At 41.6% G+C, this 16820-nt stretch overlaps 1 protein-coding gene across 13 annotated transcripts in view; it reads right to left on the reverse strand.

Moving 5' to 3' along the window:
* Nucleotides 1-16820, reverse strand: part of Atg10 (autophagy related 10) — a 290792-nt gene that overhangs the window by 199381 nt on the left and 74591 nt on the right. For 11 of the 13 annotated variants that reach the window (NM_001429165.1, NM_001109505.2, NM_001429163.1 and 8 more), the window contains 1 exon segment: nucleotides 16277-16384. In NM_001429165.1, the coding sequence (NP_001416094.1) occupies nucleotides 16277-16384 (108 nt within the window). 13 annotated transcript variants of the gene reach the window in all.

Genomic DNA, 16820 nt, shown 5'->3' on the forward strand with positions numbered 1-16820 from the left:
TAAAAAAAATGTAATCTGAAGGTGCAACCTGAGGCTCTAAAGTAGTAAATGGATGAACAAAATATGCTCAGTGCCCATCTCCAATCCTCTGCAACAGAAATGGAATGTCAGTAATCAAGGTTCAGGAAAATTCCAGATACAGTAATATAAGTGCTATTAACCAATGTAAATATCGTGAGCATTGAAATACAGTAATCAAAGGGCAAAACATAAGCTGTCTTTATTTCACGAAAATGATCCAAAATTTACCCAAATAAGGAAATTAACAGACAAAAAAATGCAAAGTAACGTTAACTATAAAAGCCTGAGAAGCCGTCCATGCAATTCTCTTGTGAGTGGTCACTGATAATTTGCTCCTGACTGCCAGCAATGTCAAGGCTCCATGTTCATCTCACTTTGTCCTCTTACTGCGTGGCCAACACTAAACACAAGAGAACCCTGTCCCCTGCCTCTTCAACTTTGTATTCTCAGCCTTTCTGAGCCAGCAAGTTAGAGTTCCACAGGATGTTTTCAAATATTATTTTCTTTTCAACAGCACATACATATGAATTATAAAGACTAGTAATTATCAGTGGGTTATTTTATGACCTAAAAGTTAATGATGAACTAAAGGTTAACAATTTCTTCCATCAAAAATAATTATTTAATTGGAATAGAGAGAGGGCAGGAACAAGTTAATAAGAAAGAAGGCTATTTCTTTACAGGATCCTAGGATTTTGTAGGCCAATTCAAAATGTAATGTTTTATGAACACAGGTACTCTGCATGGATGAACAATTCTTCTCCCAGAAGACATGGGATATTAAGTGAAAATCTCAGTACCAGATGTAGGATGCCTTCCTGTGAGTCACTGGTCAGGCCTCAGAGGTCCCCCAAACAACACAGGTCATTGTCCTTCCTTCTGCAATGTAATTACATCACCATTACCATAACTATATAGCAAGGCCTTATTTCTGAAGACACAACACATTCGATTGCACAACAGAAATAAAGCCAGAACTGACAGGAAAACTTCTCTGCTGGTTACTTCCCATAGAGCCAGAGGTGCTATGCAGGACACTGAAGGAGACAAGGTGGTCTTACACATCACTGGACCCTGCATGCTACAATACTGACTAGCAAGGCACAATGGACCCACTGGTGTAACCGTGGAATGGCTATCATTTTCTGACTGGGTTTGAGGCCTACTCCACAAGAAGGAACACATAGCTGGTACTTTAAACTTAGCCAGAATGCTAGTGCTAAGGAGGGAACCTAGCGTTGTCTTGTCAAGTAGATTTGGTATAAACATTGCCTCTAAATGTTTATGTTTATACCCACGGATGAACGTTGCTCTCAGTCCAGGGAAGCTTCTTTTCGCAGGGGACAGAAGTTAGTGTGGAGACGCAGAGCTATAAGTGGTCAAAGTGCTAAGAAACTGACTACTGGATGTTCAGCCCTAAATGGGGTTATCTGTATCAATACCCTATCCCCCAAGACTCAAGGAACATCACGAAAGTGGGAGCAGAAAGATTTTTAACAACCATAGGAAGGCTTGAAGAGATGCGCGAAACGCCGACTTCTGGACATGGCTTGGCTGCTCCACTCATGAGCTCACTGCAGCCGTGGGTAGCCACACATGACCTGAACTCACCGCAGCCGTGGGTATCCACGCATGACCTGGACAAACAACAAATCAGTCAACATTCCAGCAGGTGCATCGACTGGACTCAGTGGGTGAAAGCAGAAAGGGCCATGAAGGTATTCGATATGGATGAAGGCTGTCAGGGAGGTGGAAAGGGTGACCTAGAGGTAGATATAATTAAGATCTATTATATACAGAAATGTACGACATTGTCAAACTAATGTAGAAAAGACTTTCCTAAACTAAATGAGTAAAATATTTAGGAAAGAAAACTTACCTAATTGGAATATAAAGTCTGTGCTCCTAATTCTACCTCAAACTATTACCTCATTTATCCAAACAAGGTTTGATAAGGATTATCAGTAAAGTCCATGTTCAACAAAGCAGACAGCTGCTGGTCATGTTTTCACTACAGCGAAATGGTCACGTCTCTCTTACTAAAGTCTTCAATCCAACAGAAAAGTTCACAAACTGACGATGGAAAGTAAAAGCCCTAACACGTACTAATGAAGACAAGTGTCCCACAAAACACCGGATCCCAGAGAGCAGTTCTGACTAGCCTGCCCCTTAGGATATCCCCTTTTCTGCATGGAGGATCATAAGTCAGTGCCCTGGGGTTTTTTTTTTTTTTGGGGGGGGTGTTGCTGGGAAGGACGTGGTCTTGTTAATTCCCAATGTCAGAAGTTGGCAAGTCACAGCAATGATTCTATAACTGTCTCACCTGTACTCACCAACTTCCAAGAACTCCTGCTTCCCAGGGCTAGCACAGAAGATACCTCAATGCACTTAACCAGCCCACTTTGGATCATCTACTCCATTTTAATGACAATTTTAAATTACAGCCAGTCAAAAAGGAAGAAGTTATGACCCTCTCCTTTTCATTCCATATCAAATTTTTATGTTTATTTGTGCATATATGAGAGAGAGAGAGAGAGAGAGAGAGAGAGACAGAGAGAGAGAGGAGAGACATGTCACAGAGCATAAACTAGAGAATATCTTATAGGACTCAGTTCGTTCCTCCTACCAGGTACGTTCAGGAAAAGGGGCTCAATTTGTTAGCTGGGCTACAAGCACACTGGCCTGTTCCAGACATCTTGGCAGTTCCACTTTGAGCTTTAAAATCCATTGTAGATAATGTCACAGGCATATACATCTAAATCTAGCTATTTTTCTACAATTAAGACACGTGGTCCGCGATAGAACAGCAAAGTGAATTGATTTCCTATACCACTCAAAGCAGATCTTTCAAAAACTCAGTTATTAGCAGAGGTATCTTTTTGTACATTTTAAAATATAAAATTCGATATAAGCCACATGCGGTGGCTCACACCTGTGCTCTCAGAGCTTGGGAGGCAAAGGAAGGGGAACGTCCATGAACTCAAGGCCAGGCTAAGACACAGTGAGACAATGTAGCCTGAACTACAGAATGAGACTCTGTCTAGAAACAAAGTGTGATTTATATGTTAACTATTTCTTAGCCATTGAGTTCTAAGTGAAACGTAGAAGTCCCTCGTTTAGTCTTCTACAGCAGTCAAGTATCCTTTCTGCACTGTTTGAAGCGAGGAGTTATGCACTGATCATGTAAGGAACATTTGCTGCCCAAGATAAAGATTATTTGAATTTCATGCAATGTTTCCTCAAACCGTGCATAAAACTCCACACCTCCGCCACCGTTTGCACTTACAAAGCTGTAAGGCCATGCCAGCTGGCCTTCAGTAGCCTGTTCACCTGCACACAGCCCTCAGCACTTCATCCAGCGGATTTCAGTGACTCCCCATCTGCCTGGCTGCTGTAAGCCTCTGGGCAGTTCAGTATGCCCACTACTGTCCCAAGAGATGAGGGCAGGGGAGGAGGGGAGGCTGTCCTCACTGCAGCTGAAGGTCTGCACTGAGAAGCAGGAAGTCCCTACTTTTGCATTTTCTTCAGCCTCACTCTGGGTAATGCTAAGTTTTGTCCAGAGCATCTGTCAGACTGTGACACGAGTCCTAGCCTCAGAAACCAAGTAAATTTACTCTCTCTTCTGCACCAAAGCATTCCAATCTCTGAAGATGACTAATCTCTGTTGGTTTTCTGGTCTACTGTAACATCCCCAAGACGGCCTCTACTTGATAATGATGGTTCCCCAGCACACCACAGCTGTGCCATGCATGCTCTCTGCCAGGTGAACTATTGAAATTCCTAATCCATCACTGGTGAATGAATGTACTGTTCCTGCCTGTTACCAAAGTTTTTCACGTGTAATCATGTAATACTTTACTTGAACTGTAGCAGTGGTTCTCAAATAATTTGATATTGGGAAATCCATTTAAAATCCACTGAGGATGACAATAATTTTTTGGTTCAATGTTTTATTTATGGGTACTTGCTATATTAAAAACTAAATTCCAAATGCAACTATTCACTTAATTTAAATATAATTATGATCATGTTTCTATGAAGACATACTTCCCAAAACAAAGGAAAGAATTGGTAAGAAGATGACGTTGTTTTACATTTTAAAAATATTTTTAAGTGCTTGAGGTAATAGGGACAACTGGACTCTTCAATCTACTTTAATTTATACATTAAATTTGTTCTGCCACAAGTTCACACACAATACCCATTGCACACTGACCACTCTCAGCCCCCACACCCTCCCGTTGCCCCCACTACTCCTACCCCGCTGCCCTCACTCCATGACAAACCTTTCACATTCATCTTGACTCATTTTGTTTTGAGCCACTGATTTTTGGTTAAACAGGGTCATGTATGTGACCATGGGTTTGGATCCCCTATCTGCTTTCGCATAACATATATATGTTGACTATCACAGATGAGGCAACCTCAGGAAAGCCTGAGTGGGCCTGAGAATACACATCACAGGTGACATGTTCACACTATTGTAAGAAGCCATCTTAACTATAAAGATCTCCACATGGTTTCTGGAACCTCGGAGTTCCTTGAATATATTCAAAGGCTACCCCTGTGTTGGTCAATGTATCTAACTTTCTAATTAGTTTCCTAGCATTTAAACACTCTCTTCATTGTCTTGAGTTTTTAGACAACTAAAACTACCACTTTCTGAAAGCCTCCCCTTTTCATGTAAGTCCAGGTCTTACACATAGATTGCATCCACGGAGGACGGTTTTAAGTGCCAAAATCTGCGGACACTAGTATAAGATGGTGTCGTATGTGCACATAATCTACTTATATCCTCCCAAACACTTGAAACCATTTCTGTATCTCTTATAATATTGAATTCAACACAGTGCTGTATAAATTGTTAATATAGTGTGGCACTTAAAGGCTGGCAACAAGAAAAGCCTGTATATGTTGAATACAAATGCAGTTTTCTTTTTCAAATATTTGTGTTTCTCTGTTGTGGGATTCGCAGATGTAGTGGGTAGGTTTCATTTTTTGTTGGCTTATGTCACTCCTTAATAGTGATACTGTTGATAGCCCTTTAATTCCTCTTTAAGGCTGGTCCGTGTACCTCTACTCAAATGCTATGACTGTTGGCCGATAACTCATAGAGGACCCCTTCTCTGGAGGATTACTTGGGAAACTGCAGTTACCCACCTGAGATGTGGCTACTGAAACTGATTACTAGACTACCAAAGGCCAGCCCAGGGACACTCAGTGGGACTAATTCTCTGCTATATTTGAAATGAAGAGCTGAGGTCAGATTAAGTTTGTCTCCAGTTTCTCTTCCCCAGCTGTTATTCCTTGCTCTGCCCTGCTTCTCTGGCTTCTTTTCTCTTAAAAGCATATCTGCCGCAAATCATTTGAAGAGAAACGCTAGGCTATGTTCTCCTTCTGGCAAACCTGACAAGACAACTTCCATCCCATCTAAATTGTTGCAGTACTGACCGACTCCTCACATGAGCCAACCATGTGTGCAGTACCTCAGCTCTACTAAGCATGCTAGAGGACAGGCCTGGTTGTTCTCACTGTGTGGTTCTGATGCAGCAGCATCGGTCCCGTCTGGAAGCTTAGGAGAACTGCAAATTCTTAGGTCCCCATCAGACCTGCTAAAAGCTGTAGGTGTGGACACGGCAATTAGTTTGAACAAACTGTTATATAATAATTTGTTTTTAACAAGCCTCCAGGTGATTTCTGGTGTCCACTAAAATAGTTCCTGTTGCTTATGAAGTAGTTAAAGCATGAGTTTTGAAGTCAAACTTAATCATGGCCTTGCCTTTGTCCCTGGGTAAGGGTCTTAGCCGCCATGTCCCCATCTCCTTATGCGTACAAGGATGGTAATGAAGGTTGTCTGTATCAGGAGATAATGTGTTCAGATCACGCAGCACAGTGCCAGCGGCTTGGACTCCTGTCTTCCTTATTAACATCAACTTACCTGACTTCACATTTAAATCCATCACCATCTCCTACCACAGGTCTGCCGCGGTCATACAGAACTAATACAGGGCATTGGCACCTAATAGAAAAGCTGATAAATGATCGCTGCAGGTATCTCTTCCTGAGGATTAAACTCCTGGTACACAGACATTAATACCAAACAAACGGGTGTTAAGCAGAATTTGTTAGAGTCACTGATAGAAATATTGACTGGGGATAAACAAATGAAAGTACTAACATCACGGAAACTCCTCTTTCTGGCTTGAAACCCACCCATTCACATACGTGCATTCCTGTGACGTTCACATACGTGCATTCCTGTGACATTCATGTTTGTGCACTCCTTTGACATTCATGTATGTGCATTCCTGTGATATTCATGTTTGTGCATTCCTGTGACATTCATGTTTGTGCATTGCTGTGACATTCACATATGTGCATTCCTTTGACATTCATGTATGTGCATTCCTGTGACATTGACATATGTGCACTCCCTTAGCACAGTTGTTCAAGCTAAACAGGCACAATCAGCTACTATCAGCAGAAAGTATGATTATTTTAGCCATCTGAATGTCACAATTTTAGGGTTAAAACTGGGTATTTTGCTTAAGTCAATGTTTCCTAGGGCCACAGACCACGTCCTGAGCTCCCTCTGCAGACTGTAGGCATCTTTTGATGACTGATGGTTGACAGTGTTGTTTTACACACTTGTTTAAAGTTCATTAATCATCCGAATTTTCATGACTGACAGGTCCCATCCTGAAAGGATAGTTATAGCTAAATCTGTAATTTTCACAAACTAAGATTATATATCCCTCGAGTTCTTCTATCAGGAGCATAATCAATCCTCATCATAAAATCTGCTTAAATAATGGAATTTAAAATTTGTTAAATATGAATAGTCCACTGCATAAGAGAAACAATATATTCCCCATCTTATTATCATTTACCCTAAGTATATATTTAAATTGTCATAATATTTTCTACTCTATCACAAATGTAAGCAAGCTATTAAGATAAAATATTAATTCAGAGATATCTAAAAATGAAAAACTAGCAAATTGTAGATCATCATACCCATAATCATACTACTGAATAAATAGAAATTTATGTTGATGAAGAAAGAAAGAAACCCTAATGAAGAAAAAAGTTATACAAACGGAGACGTGTAACTCAGTCTAGTATTTACCACAGTACATGCACAGTTCCCTAAACACTTTATTACTACTTTTTGGCTAGAGTCATATTCAGTGGTCTCCCTACAAATCTGTGAGCGACTGCTGGCTAACCATGCCTGAGGAGGGTTATCCCAACCTTTGAAAGCATGAGAAGCACAGAAACGAGATGTCATGCCTTCTCCTTCTTAACTTCCCCACTTGCTCAGTGTTCTTCATTGTTGTGACCAGGAAATATTTTGTTAGTATTAATAGTAATACTTTTGCATATTTTATCCAGCAAAAGAACAAATACTTGACGTGAGAAAACTGAGGTTTACACAAGGTCATATCATACTGCTAGGACATGACTAAAAAATTACAAAATACAATTTCCAAGTGATCCACACTAGGCGATCTAATTTACTTTGATTTCCAAAACAACTCGATCATTAGGGATCCTGGCCTACACCTACCAGAGGCCAGGCCAGAGTCCTGAACCCCAGGAAAACCCCACCCCCCTCCAGTTCCCCAACACCTGCAAATAAACACAAACCACTCCTCCTCTCATCACCATAACCCTGCCCACCCCTCTGCCCAACGTCTTCTGCTCCACCAGAGGCCAGGCCAACGCCCTGAACCAGGAAAGCCACGACCCCACACCTGTGCTTCTCAGATTATTATTATTATTATTATTATTATTATTATTATTCTATTACAAAATAGAAACGGATGCAACACTACCATTCTTGGAGGCCACAGTCACCCTGACACTCAAACCATATAAAGGCTCAACAAGGAAAGAAAGAGAATTACCAGCCAATTGCCTTCATGGACATTGATGCAAAAATACTATATAAAATACTTGCAAACCAAATCCAAGAACACATCAAGAAGTCCATCTATCATGATCAAGTAGGCTTCATCCCAGGGATGCAGAGATAGTTCAAATTAGGAATATCTGTCAATGCAATCCACCATATTAAAAAAATGAAAAGAAGAAAACCACATGATCTTCTCATTGGATGCTGAAAACACCTTTGACAAAGTCCAATACCCCTTCATAATAAAAGTCTGAGAGAGAGCAGGGATTACAAGAGACATACCTAAACATAACAAAGGCAACATCAAATTAAATGGAGAAAAACTGAAAGCAATTCCACTAATCTTGGGAATGAGACAAGGCTATTCACTCTCTCCATGTCTATTCAATAAAATACTTAAAGTTCAAGCTAGAGCAATAAGACATCTAAAGGAGATCAAGGGGATTTAAATAGGAAATGTAGAAGTCAAAGTATTGGTATCCAAAGATGATATGATTGTTGGCGTACCCTGTGTCTCTGTCATCCTTCATCTACCTAAGGTATTCCCTGATTGGCTTTCATAAAAATCTGATTACCAATTAGCTGGGCAGAAAGTGGAAGGGGGAACTTTCTGGGAAGGAGAAGGAACTCTGGGAAGAAGAAGGTGGAAAGGTTTGTGCCAGGAGACATGGGAGAAGACAGATGTGAAGACCTAAAAGGGATAGCTAACCACATGGCTGGATGTGGCTAGGTGGTCAGGTTAACTTAGAGGAGCTAGTTGAGCATCTAAGGCCAGCTAAGGCCTATGTCCTTGAAATATTAAACAAAAAAAAAAGAAAAGAAAAGAAAAGAAAAAAAAAGAAATATTAAATGATCTCTGTGGGGTTATTTGGGGAAAAGCTGGCCTGAATAATTGCCACCATACTAATTTCTACCATTAATTAATATATACAGAATAATATTAATAATCTTTTATTTTGGGGTTGGGGATTTAGCTCAGTGGTAGAGCGCTTGCCTAGGAAGCGCAAGGCCCTGGGTTCGGTCCTCAGCTCCGAAAAAAAAAAAAAGAATAATCTTTTATTTTACAAATGGTGCCCCATATGGTAGTATACATAAGCAACCCAAAAATTTCTACCAGGAACACTTACAGTTGATAAACACTTCACTGATGTGTCTGGATACAAGTTTTACCCAAAAATACTTTTCAGTTTTCCTCTTACATACAGATGACAAAGGAGCTGAGGAACACCCTTCACAACAGCCACAAATGATATAAAATATCCCTCAGGGTAACTCAGTAACTGAGTAAGTGAAAACCTGCATGATAAAAACGTCTAGTCCCTGAAGAAAGAAACCGAAGGAGATAGCAGAGGATGGACGGTTCTCCCATGCTCATGGATAGCTAGGAACAACGTAATAAAAATGGCCATCTTACCAAAAGCAATCTACAGAATCTACAGAATCAATGCAATTCCCATCAGGATTCCAACACAATACTTTATACACCTGGAAAGAGCAATTCTCAACTTCGTATGGAAACACAAACATTTCCAGGACAGCTAAAATAATCCTTATAACAAAAGAACTTCTGGAAGTGTCACCATCCCTGATTTCAAGCTGTACTACAGAGCAATAGTAATTAAAAAAAAAAAAAACAAGTGGTATTGGCATAAAAACAGACAAGTTGATCAGAGGAATGGAATCAAAGACCCAAATGTAAACTCACACACCTATGGACACATCATTTTTGATAAAGAAGTCAGAAATACAAAATGGACAAAAATAAAAGCATCTTCAGCAAATGGTGCTGGTCTAACAGAATGCTGGCCTGTGGAAAAATGCAAATATATCCCAGTACAAAGATCAACTCCAAGTGGATCAAAGACCTCAACATAAAAGCAGATACACTGAATCTGACAGAAGAGAAAGTAGAGAACAGCCTTGAACTCATTGGTACAGGAGACAACTTCCTGAACAGAGCATCAATGACTCATGCTCTAAGATCAATAATTGGTAACCAGGACCTCATGAAACTGAAGAGCTTCTGTAAGATAAAGGACACCATCAATAGAACAAAATAACAGCCAGAGAATGGGGAAAGATCTTCACCAGCTCCACATCTGGCAGAGGCTAATATCCAAAATTAAAAAGAACTCAAGAAGCTAGATATCAACAAAATAAATAATCCAATTAAAAATGGGGTACAAATCCAAACAAAGAATTCTCAAAGAGAAATCTCAAGTGGCTGAGAAACATTTAAAGAAACATCCAACATCCTTAGTCATCCAAGAAATGCAAATCAAAATGGCCCTGAAATCCCATCTCACACCTATCAGAATGGCCAAGATCAAAAACACAAGTGACAGCTCCTGCTGGTAAGGATGTGAAAACATAGGAACACTCCTCCATTGCTGATGGGAGTGAGAACATATACAGCCACCTTGGAAATCAATATGGTGGCTTCTCAGAAAACTGAAAATCAATCTACCTCAAGACCCACCTATACCACTCCTGGGCATATACCCAAAGCAAATCTACCGTAATACAAGGACACTTGCTCAACCATGTTCACAGCAGCTTTATCCGTAACAACCTAGATGTCCATTAACCAAAGAGTAGATGATAAAAGTGTGGTGCATATACACATGGACTATTTATTACTCAGCCATTAAAAACAATGACTTCATAAAATTTGCAGGCAAATGGATGGAACTTGAGAAGGTCATCCTGAGTGAGTTAACCCAGACGCAGGAAGACAAACATGGTATATACTCACTTACGATTGGACGGTAACCGTAAAGGATAATCATGCTACACTCCACGGACCCAGAGAGGCTAAGGAGAATGATTCAAGAGGGAATCTCACTGTGAAGGAGAAACAGAATAGACATTGTGGGTGGACTGAGTAAAAGAGGGGATGGACAAGGGTCTAATGGCACATGGGATGAGAACAGGGGGTCCAGGTGTGGGGAGGATTGAAGGAGAAAGTACTAGATAGTGTGTGGAGCATCTCTGGGACTAGCTAGAAACCCAGTACAATGGAACCTCCCAGGAATCTATGAATGTGACCCTAGCTAAGGCTCCTAGCAATGGGGGACATGGAGCCTGAACTAGTCCATCTCCTGTAACCAAGCAAGGCTTCCAGTGGAGAGATTGGGACACCAACACGGCCACAAATCCTTCTACCTACAATTGGTCCTACCTCCAAGATGTGCTGGGGTAAAGGTGGCACAGAGATTGTGGTAATGGCCAACCAATGGCTGGTCCAGCTTGTGACCTTGCCATGAGAGGGACCCCATCCCTGACACTGGCTGGAGGTCCAGAAACCAAAGGCTGGACAGCACAGAGACCTGGGATAGAACAGAACACCACTGGCAGAAAAAAGTCAATAAAATGATTCTGATTGATATCCTGCTGTACTCATAGACTGTTGCCTAGCCTAACTGGCATCAAGAAAGAGGCCTCACCCAGCAACTATGGGAGGCAAATGCAGTGACCCACAGTGAGACACTAGGCAGAGCTTGGAGAATCCTGAAGAAAGACAGGGAGGAAGAACTGTAGGAGCCAGAGGGGTTAAGAGCCCCATGAGAAAACTCACAAAAATCAACAAACCTAGGCTCATAAAGGCTCACAGAGACTCAACTGCCAACCAGGAATCCTGCATGGGACTGACCCAAGCCCCGTGCATATATAACAGTTGTATAGTGTAGCAGAATTTTAGCAGAACCATTTTATCTGGCATGAATCTGGGGGGGGATAGCACCTCAGCTTTGAAGTAGCCTTTTGTCAGCGATTGTTGTCTGAGGTTTTTATGGGATTATTCTTTTGAAGGATTCTCAGAGCCTTTGTATAATTTAGGCCTGGCAAACCAGGAAGTCTCCTCTGGCTGAGAAACACTTAGGTGATGGGTCTTTAAAGATAACCCTTAGGTCAGATAAGAAGTTTTGGTATTCAGAAATTGACTTGCTAAAGGTGCCTTTTGTACAACAATAAAAAGAGTTTCTGGGAAGCAGTCAGGGTTTAGTCCTTCAGAGGCTGATTCCCCACCCCCACCCCCATGCTCAGAAGCCTAAATTCATCTGCAATGGCTCATTGAACAATCACTGTCCTGTGTCCTCTAGAACACTGACAGTGTGACTTGGTCTTCTTGTGGGACTCCTAACAGTGGGAGCAGAATCTGTCTTTGAGTGTGTTGCCTGCCTTTGGGAGCCTTTCCTCCTACTAGGTGGCCTCATACAGCCTAAATATGAAGGGAGGTAACAACTTGATAGGCCATGTTTGGTTGATATCCATAAGAGGCCAGCCCTTTTCTAAGGAATAGGTTGAGGGATGGGAATTGGGGGATGGGAGGAGGAGAGGAAGGGAAAACTGCAGTCAGGATGTAGTATATGAGAGAATACTAAATAAAAAAATTTTTTAAATATTTCTGTGATGATATTGGACATACTGGATTAGATATATGCTATGGCTGTTTGATATCCATGGAAGCATGCCTTTTTCTGAAGAGAAATGGAGTAGTGGACAGTGGGTAGGGAGAGGTGGGGAGAAAGTCTGGAAGGAGAGGAGGGTGGGTAAAGTGTGGTCAGGATGTAAAAATTACATACATACATACATACACACACACACACACACATACATGTGTTTAAAAATAGATTTCAAGGATGGACTCAGGGGTTGGAGATGGGAACAGGAAATACCAGGTGGGGGGAAGAGGGAAAGAATACAGGAAGTGGTGACTGGAATTGGGGGCAGGGGGAAATAGGCGTATCAGGACTGCAGGGGCCAGAGGAGTCAAGGACACCACAGGAACACAGCCCACAGAATCAACTGACAGGGTCTTGAGTGGGCTCTCAGAGACCAGGGAGCCGGTATGGACCTGACCGAGGTCCTCTTCTTGTATCCTATGGTTGTGTAGCTCGGTGTTCTTGTGGGAGCAGTGTTGTCTCCGACTCTTTTGCCTGACTTTGGGCCCCTTTTCTTCCTACTGGATTGCCTCATCCAGCTTTGATGTAGGAATTTGTTCCTGGTCTTGTAGCTTTTATGCTGCATTTAGTTGATGTCCCAGAAAAGCCTGTTCTTTTCTGAAGGGAAGTAAAGGGAGAGAGGAATGAATCTAGGGGAAAGAGGAGGTGAAGGGGAGGCTGGGGGAGGGGAGGAAGGGAGGAGAAGCTGAAGTTGGAATGCAATATATGAGAGAAAAATAAATAAAAAGAAAAACTAAAATAAAATAAAACACCTTCCTCGGCTGGCAAGTGATAGGCTTAGCAGCAGCACATTCCCCTCCAAACCAAACTACAGAAAACCTCACTGCAAGTGTTTCTTTTCAGACATTTGTAACTTTTCTATGTACACTGATTATCAGGGGGTAAAAAATACTATTCTACTTAAAGTAATACCCTTTTAGAATTCAATCAATTCAAAGTAACTAATCTGATTGGCCAGGTTTTATCAACATACACAAGTAAGGTGATCTAGTTAGATTATAGATATTTATCATGTAACCCTTTATGGGCAGGTCTACATTCTGGGGAAGCAGTCCGACCTCAAAACAGTAAACACCAGTTTACGGGATATGAAAGAGAAACAAAGGAACCACGCTGTTATAGAAAACCCCTGAAGAGAAAGGGCAGAACAGAAAACGTTTAAAATAATCTGCAGTTAAGAGAATCTTACTTGATTAGAAGGAAAATAATATCTATGCTACATAAATACTTGCATATATATATATATATACATATGTATATATATATATATATCCTTTTTATTTCTGTGTTTTTTTCTTGTTCATTGCTTGCTTTCTTGTCTAAAACAAGGTTCCGTCTTTCTGGTTGCTACGTAGCTGAAGAGAGCCTCGAACTTCTGATTCTTCTGCATCTGTCTCTGGGATTAGAGGCACACACTGCCACACCAAGCTGAGAATCTCTCCATTACTCTTTCAGCTAAAGACCAGCAAGAAATCCAGAGGCACCGTCACTCACAGTCAACTTTAAAAGCATTCTTTCTTATTTGGGAGCTAGAAAATGGGATACCCTCAAGAAAGCAAACTTACATAGATAGATGGTGCCTCCAAACGGAACTGCTGTATCAAACAAACAGATAAAAACCCACAGGATTTCAAAGCGATGAGAAGGAAGAAATAAGGGTTTTACTCTTTGAAGAGATTAAAAATGATAATATTTAAAACCATGGTCAACAGCTAATTCAAAGGGCAGTAAATGTTCTTGGATTACGTTGTTTTGTCTATAACGACTGTCCCTTTTCTATTTAACATTTAATTCTTGTACTATCGGTCATCTAAGAGGTCTTTCTAGTCTTTGCATCCATGGTGCACGGACCTTAATTAACCAACCCGTTACAGGTGCACATTACAGTCGCTTCTATTTGTTCCCTACCATAAATGGCAGTATGATACGTGCACTTCCTGATAAAATTCTGCTTGTTTCTGGTTATTGTGTGAGCACCACTCGGGAGTTTACTGTGATGTAAAAGCATTACATGGAAACCAGCCTGTTGGCTAAGCTGAAGGCTGGAGGTGGAACCAAAATGAGGCAGGCGCAGCAAAGAGCCAATGGCAGGACACTGCGAGGGCGGGGCTTCGCGAGGGTCACTTCTTCCGCATCCCTAAATGGTGAAGTGCACTGGGCAATGTTACAGATGGGAAAGGATGAGGTTAAACTTCTCTAATCGGTATAGATTACGCACACCATGAGCACAGGTTTAGCCTGTCAACCTGTCACATCAGACAGCGTCGGCCTCTCCTACTGCCACAGCACTCTTGGTGCTTTTAAAATCTCTGCCAACTCGTTGGACAAAAACCAGTGACTTGTCTTTTTAATCATCATTTCTGTTACCTTTCTAAGCTAACACGTAACGACTTGATAAAGCTTCCTAACATGCTTGGCTTCAGGTTTGGTGTTGGCTACTGGGCCAGGCAGCAGTAATCAAGAATCAAACAACCTCTATGGAGCACTTAGCACTCCCAAGCACCGAATCCCGATGCAAAGACTTTGATCGGACGCTGTTGGAACTCCTGCCCCTACACACATGAAGAAGAAGCATCTCCACGAGGCAAATGGCTCCGTGGGTAAAGTGCTTTGCAAGCGCACATGACGAGTTCAGAGCTGAGTTCAGACCACCAGCACCCTGTGAAAGCTGAGGGTGGTAGTGTGTCCTAGCCCTTGGGATGTGAAAGAAGAACCGTCGTCAACCAACAGTGAGCCCCAGGTTCAGTGAGGGAGACCCTCTCTGAGCTGAAGAGGAAAACACCTACACGGACCTGGCATCCATATACATTCAGGCCCATATGCACACCCACATACATTATAGGCACATGCACATACAGAAAGGCACACGCACAAAAACTTGTACATACAGACAGTAACATGTGCACCCAGAGAGACAGAAACATGCGCACATAGAGACAGAGAGGAACATGCACACAGACAGAAGGGGTGCGTACACCTACACGCAGAGAACCCCCACACACAAGGACACATGTACAAAGAACAGCTGTCTTTTTACTAAGATGCTCAGGATTGAAACAGCTATGATTTCTTCCTTTGTACTGAAGCAGTTAGTTCCCATCAACCATCGTTTATCTGTTAACATTCCAGTGGTTCCTGACGTAAGACTATATAATCCCGCTGTAGTCATCAAAAAGAAGTGAACACGGATCCTGCGTTTACTGAAACGTAAGGATGGTCGTGATATTCTTCCTGGGTACCAAACACATGCAGAGGAGAAACCTAAGGAAAATAGGCAGTACTTTCCAAAATGCTAACAGTGTATATTAAAGGTATACGGAGAATTAGTTCAGTTTTACAGATTTCCCCAGTGTTTCAGAATGGATATCTACAACTTTTCTTAAGAATAAGAAACATGTTAAGGGCATTTGTATTTTGATTAATTGAGAGACTGAAAATGTTCCAGAAAACCACTATGAACTCAGTGCTTTAATAACGTTTAATTTTGTAAATGTCTCAAGTCAATCAGATTTTCCTAAAGAATGAGACCCAGAGTCTACACATTTCCAAATGACTAGAAAAGCTGTCAAAGGCAGAGCAGGCAGAGTCAGATCTGTATCGGTGGAGATGTCACTGGATAAAAACCAAAACGACAGGAAGTCCTGTGGGTCTTCAGAGCCGAGGAAAGGTATGAAGGATGTCTAGACTCTCACCATACACCACAATTGCTGCTTTCACTGCCACGAAGAAAACAACCGCTCAGAAATGAAATTCACATGCCTACCACCAAAAGTCCCGGCATCCAGGGCTACTTTAAATCTTTAACATATAAACATACATGACACGGACCGAAAGCTCTTAATTAATATGCTTCGCTCTCCATTGAACTACTCACCTCTGTGGGGAGACACGTGTGCACACTGGCGGGTGTTTCCCGATGTGGTGTTGGAGTCTCTTTCTTTATTTGAAACTGTGTTTTGCACATGTAGCCATCAGAACATTCCTGTGATCCACCAACAAAGAAGACATGAAAAATACCAATTAATGCAAGAACTCATCGATCTAAGAACTATCGTGTCACTTGTGTTCTAAGTCATGCCAAGAGAACGCAGCCACTTTAAATGAGATAATATGGACGACCAGACTAACGCAATGTACCCTGTGTACCACTTGATAAATATCATTCTTATTTCCCTAGCAGTTTTGCCTATTAATGTTCCTCTTCTAAATTAATCTCTTCTACTCTTTTTGCTCTACTAGCCCAGCATGGCGAAGTCAGAGAGCCAAACTTCAGGATGGTAAACACTAGACAAGCACTTAATCCCACCAGGAGCAGTACCATGCTGTGAACAACGGTGACCATGGGAGATTTGAGGGTTCGCAGCAAGGCTGGAGCGAACCTCAATGTCTCTTTGATGAAACAGATATCACAGAGCGAT

The sequence above is a fragment of the Rattus norvegicus genome, chromosome 2, assembly GCF_021556685.1.
Source record: "Rattus norvegicus strain SHRSP/BbbUtx chromosome 2, alternate assembly SHRSP_T2T, whole genome shotgun sequence".
Classification (NCBI taxonomy): Eukaryota; Metazoa; Chordata; class Mammalia; order Rodentia; family Muridae; genus Rattus; species Rattus norvegicus.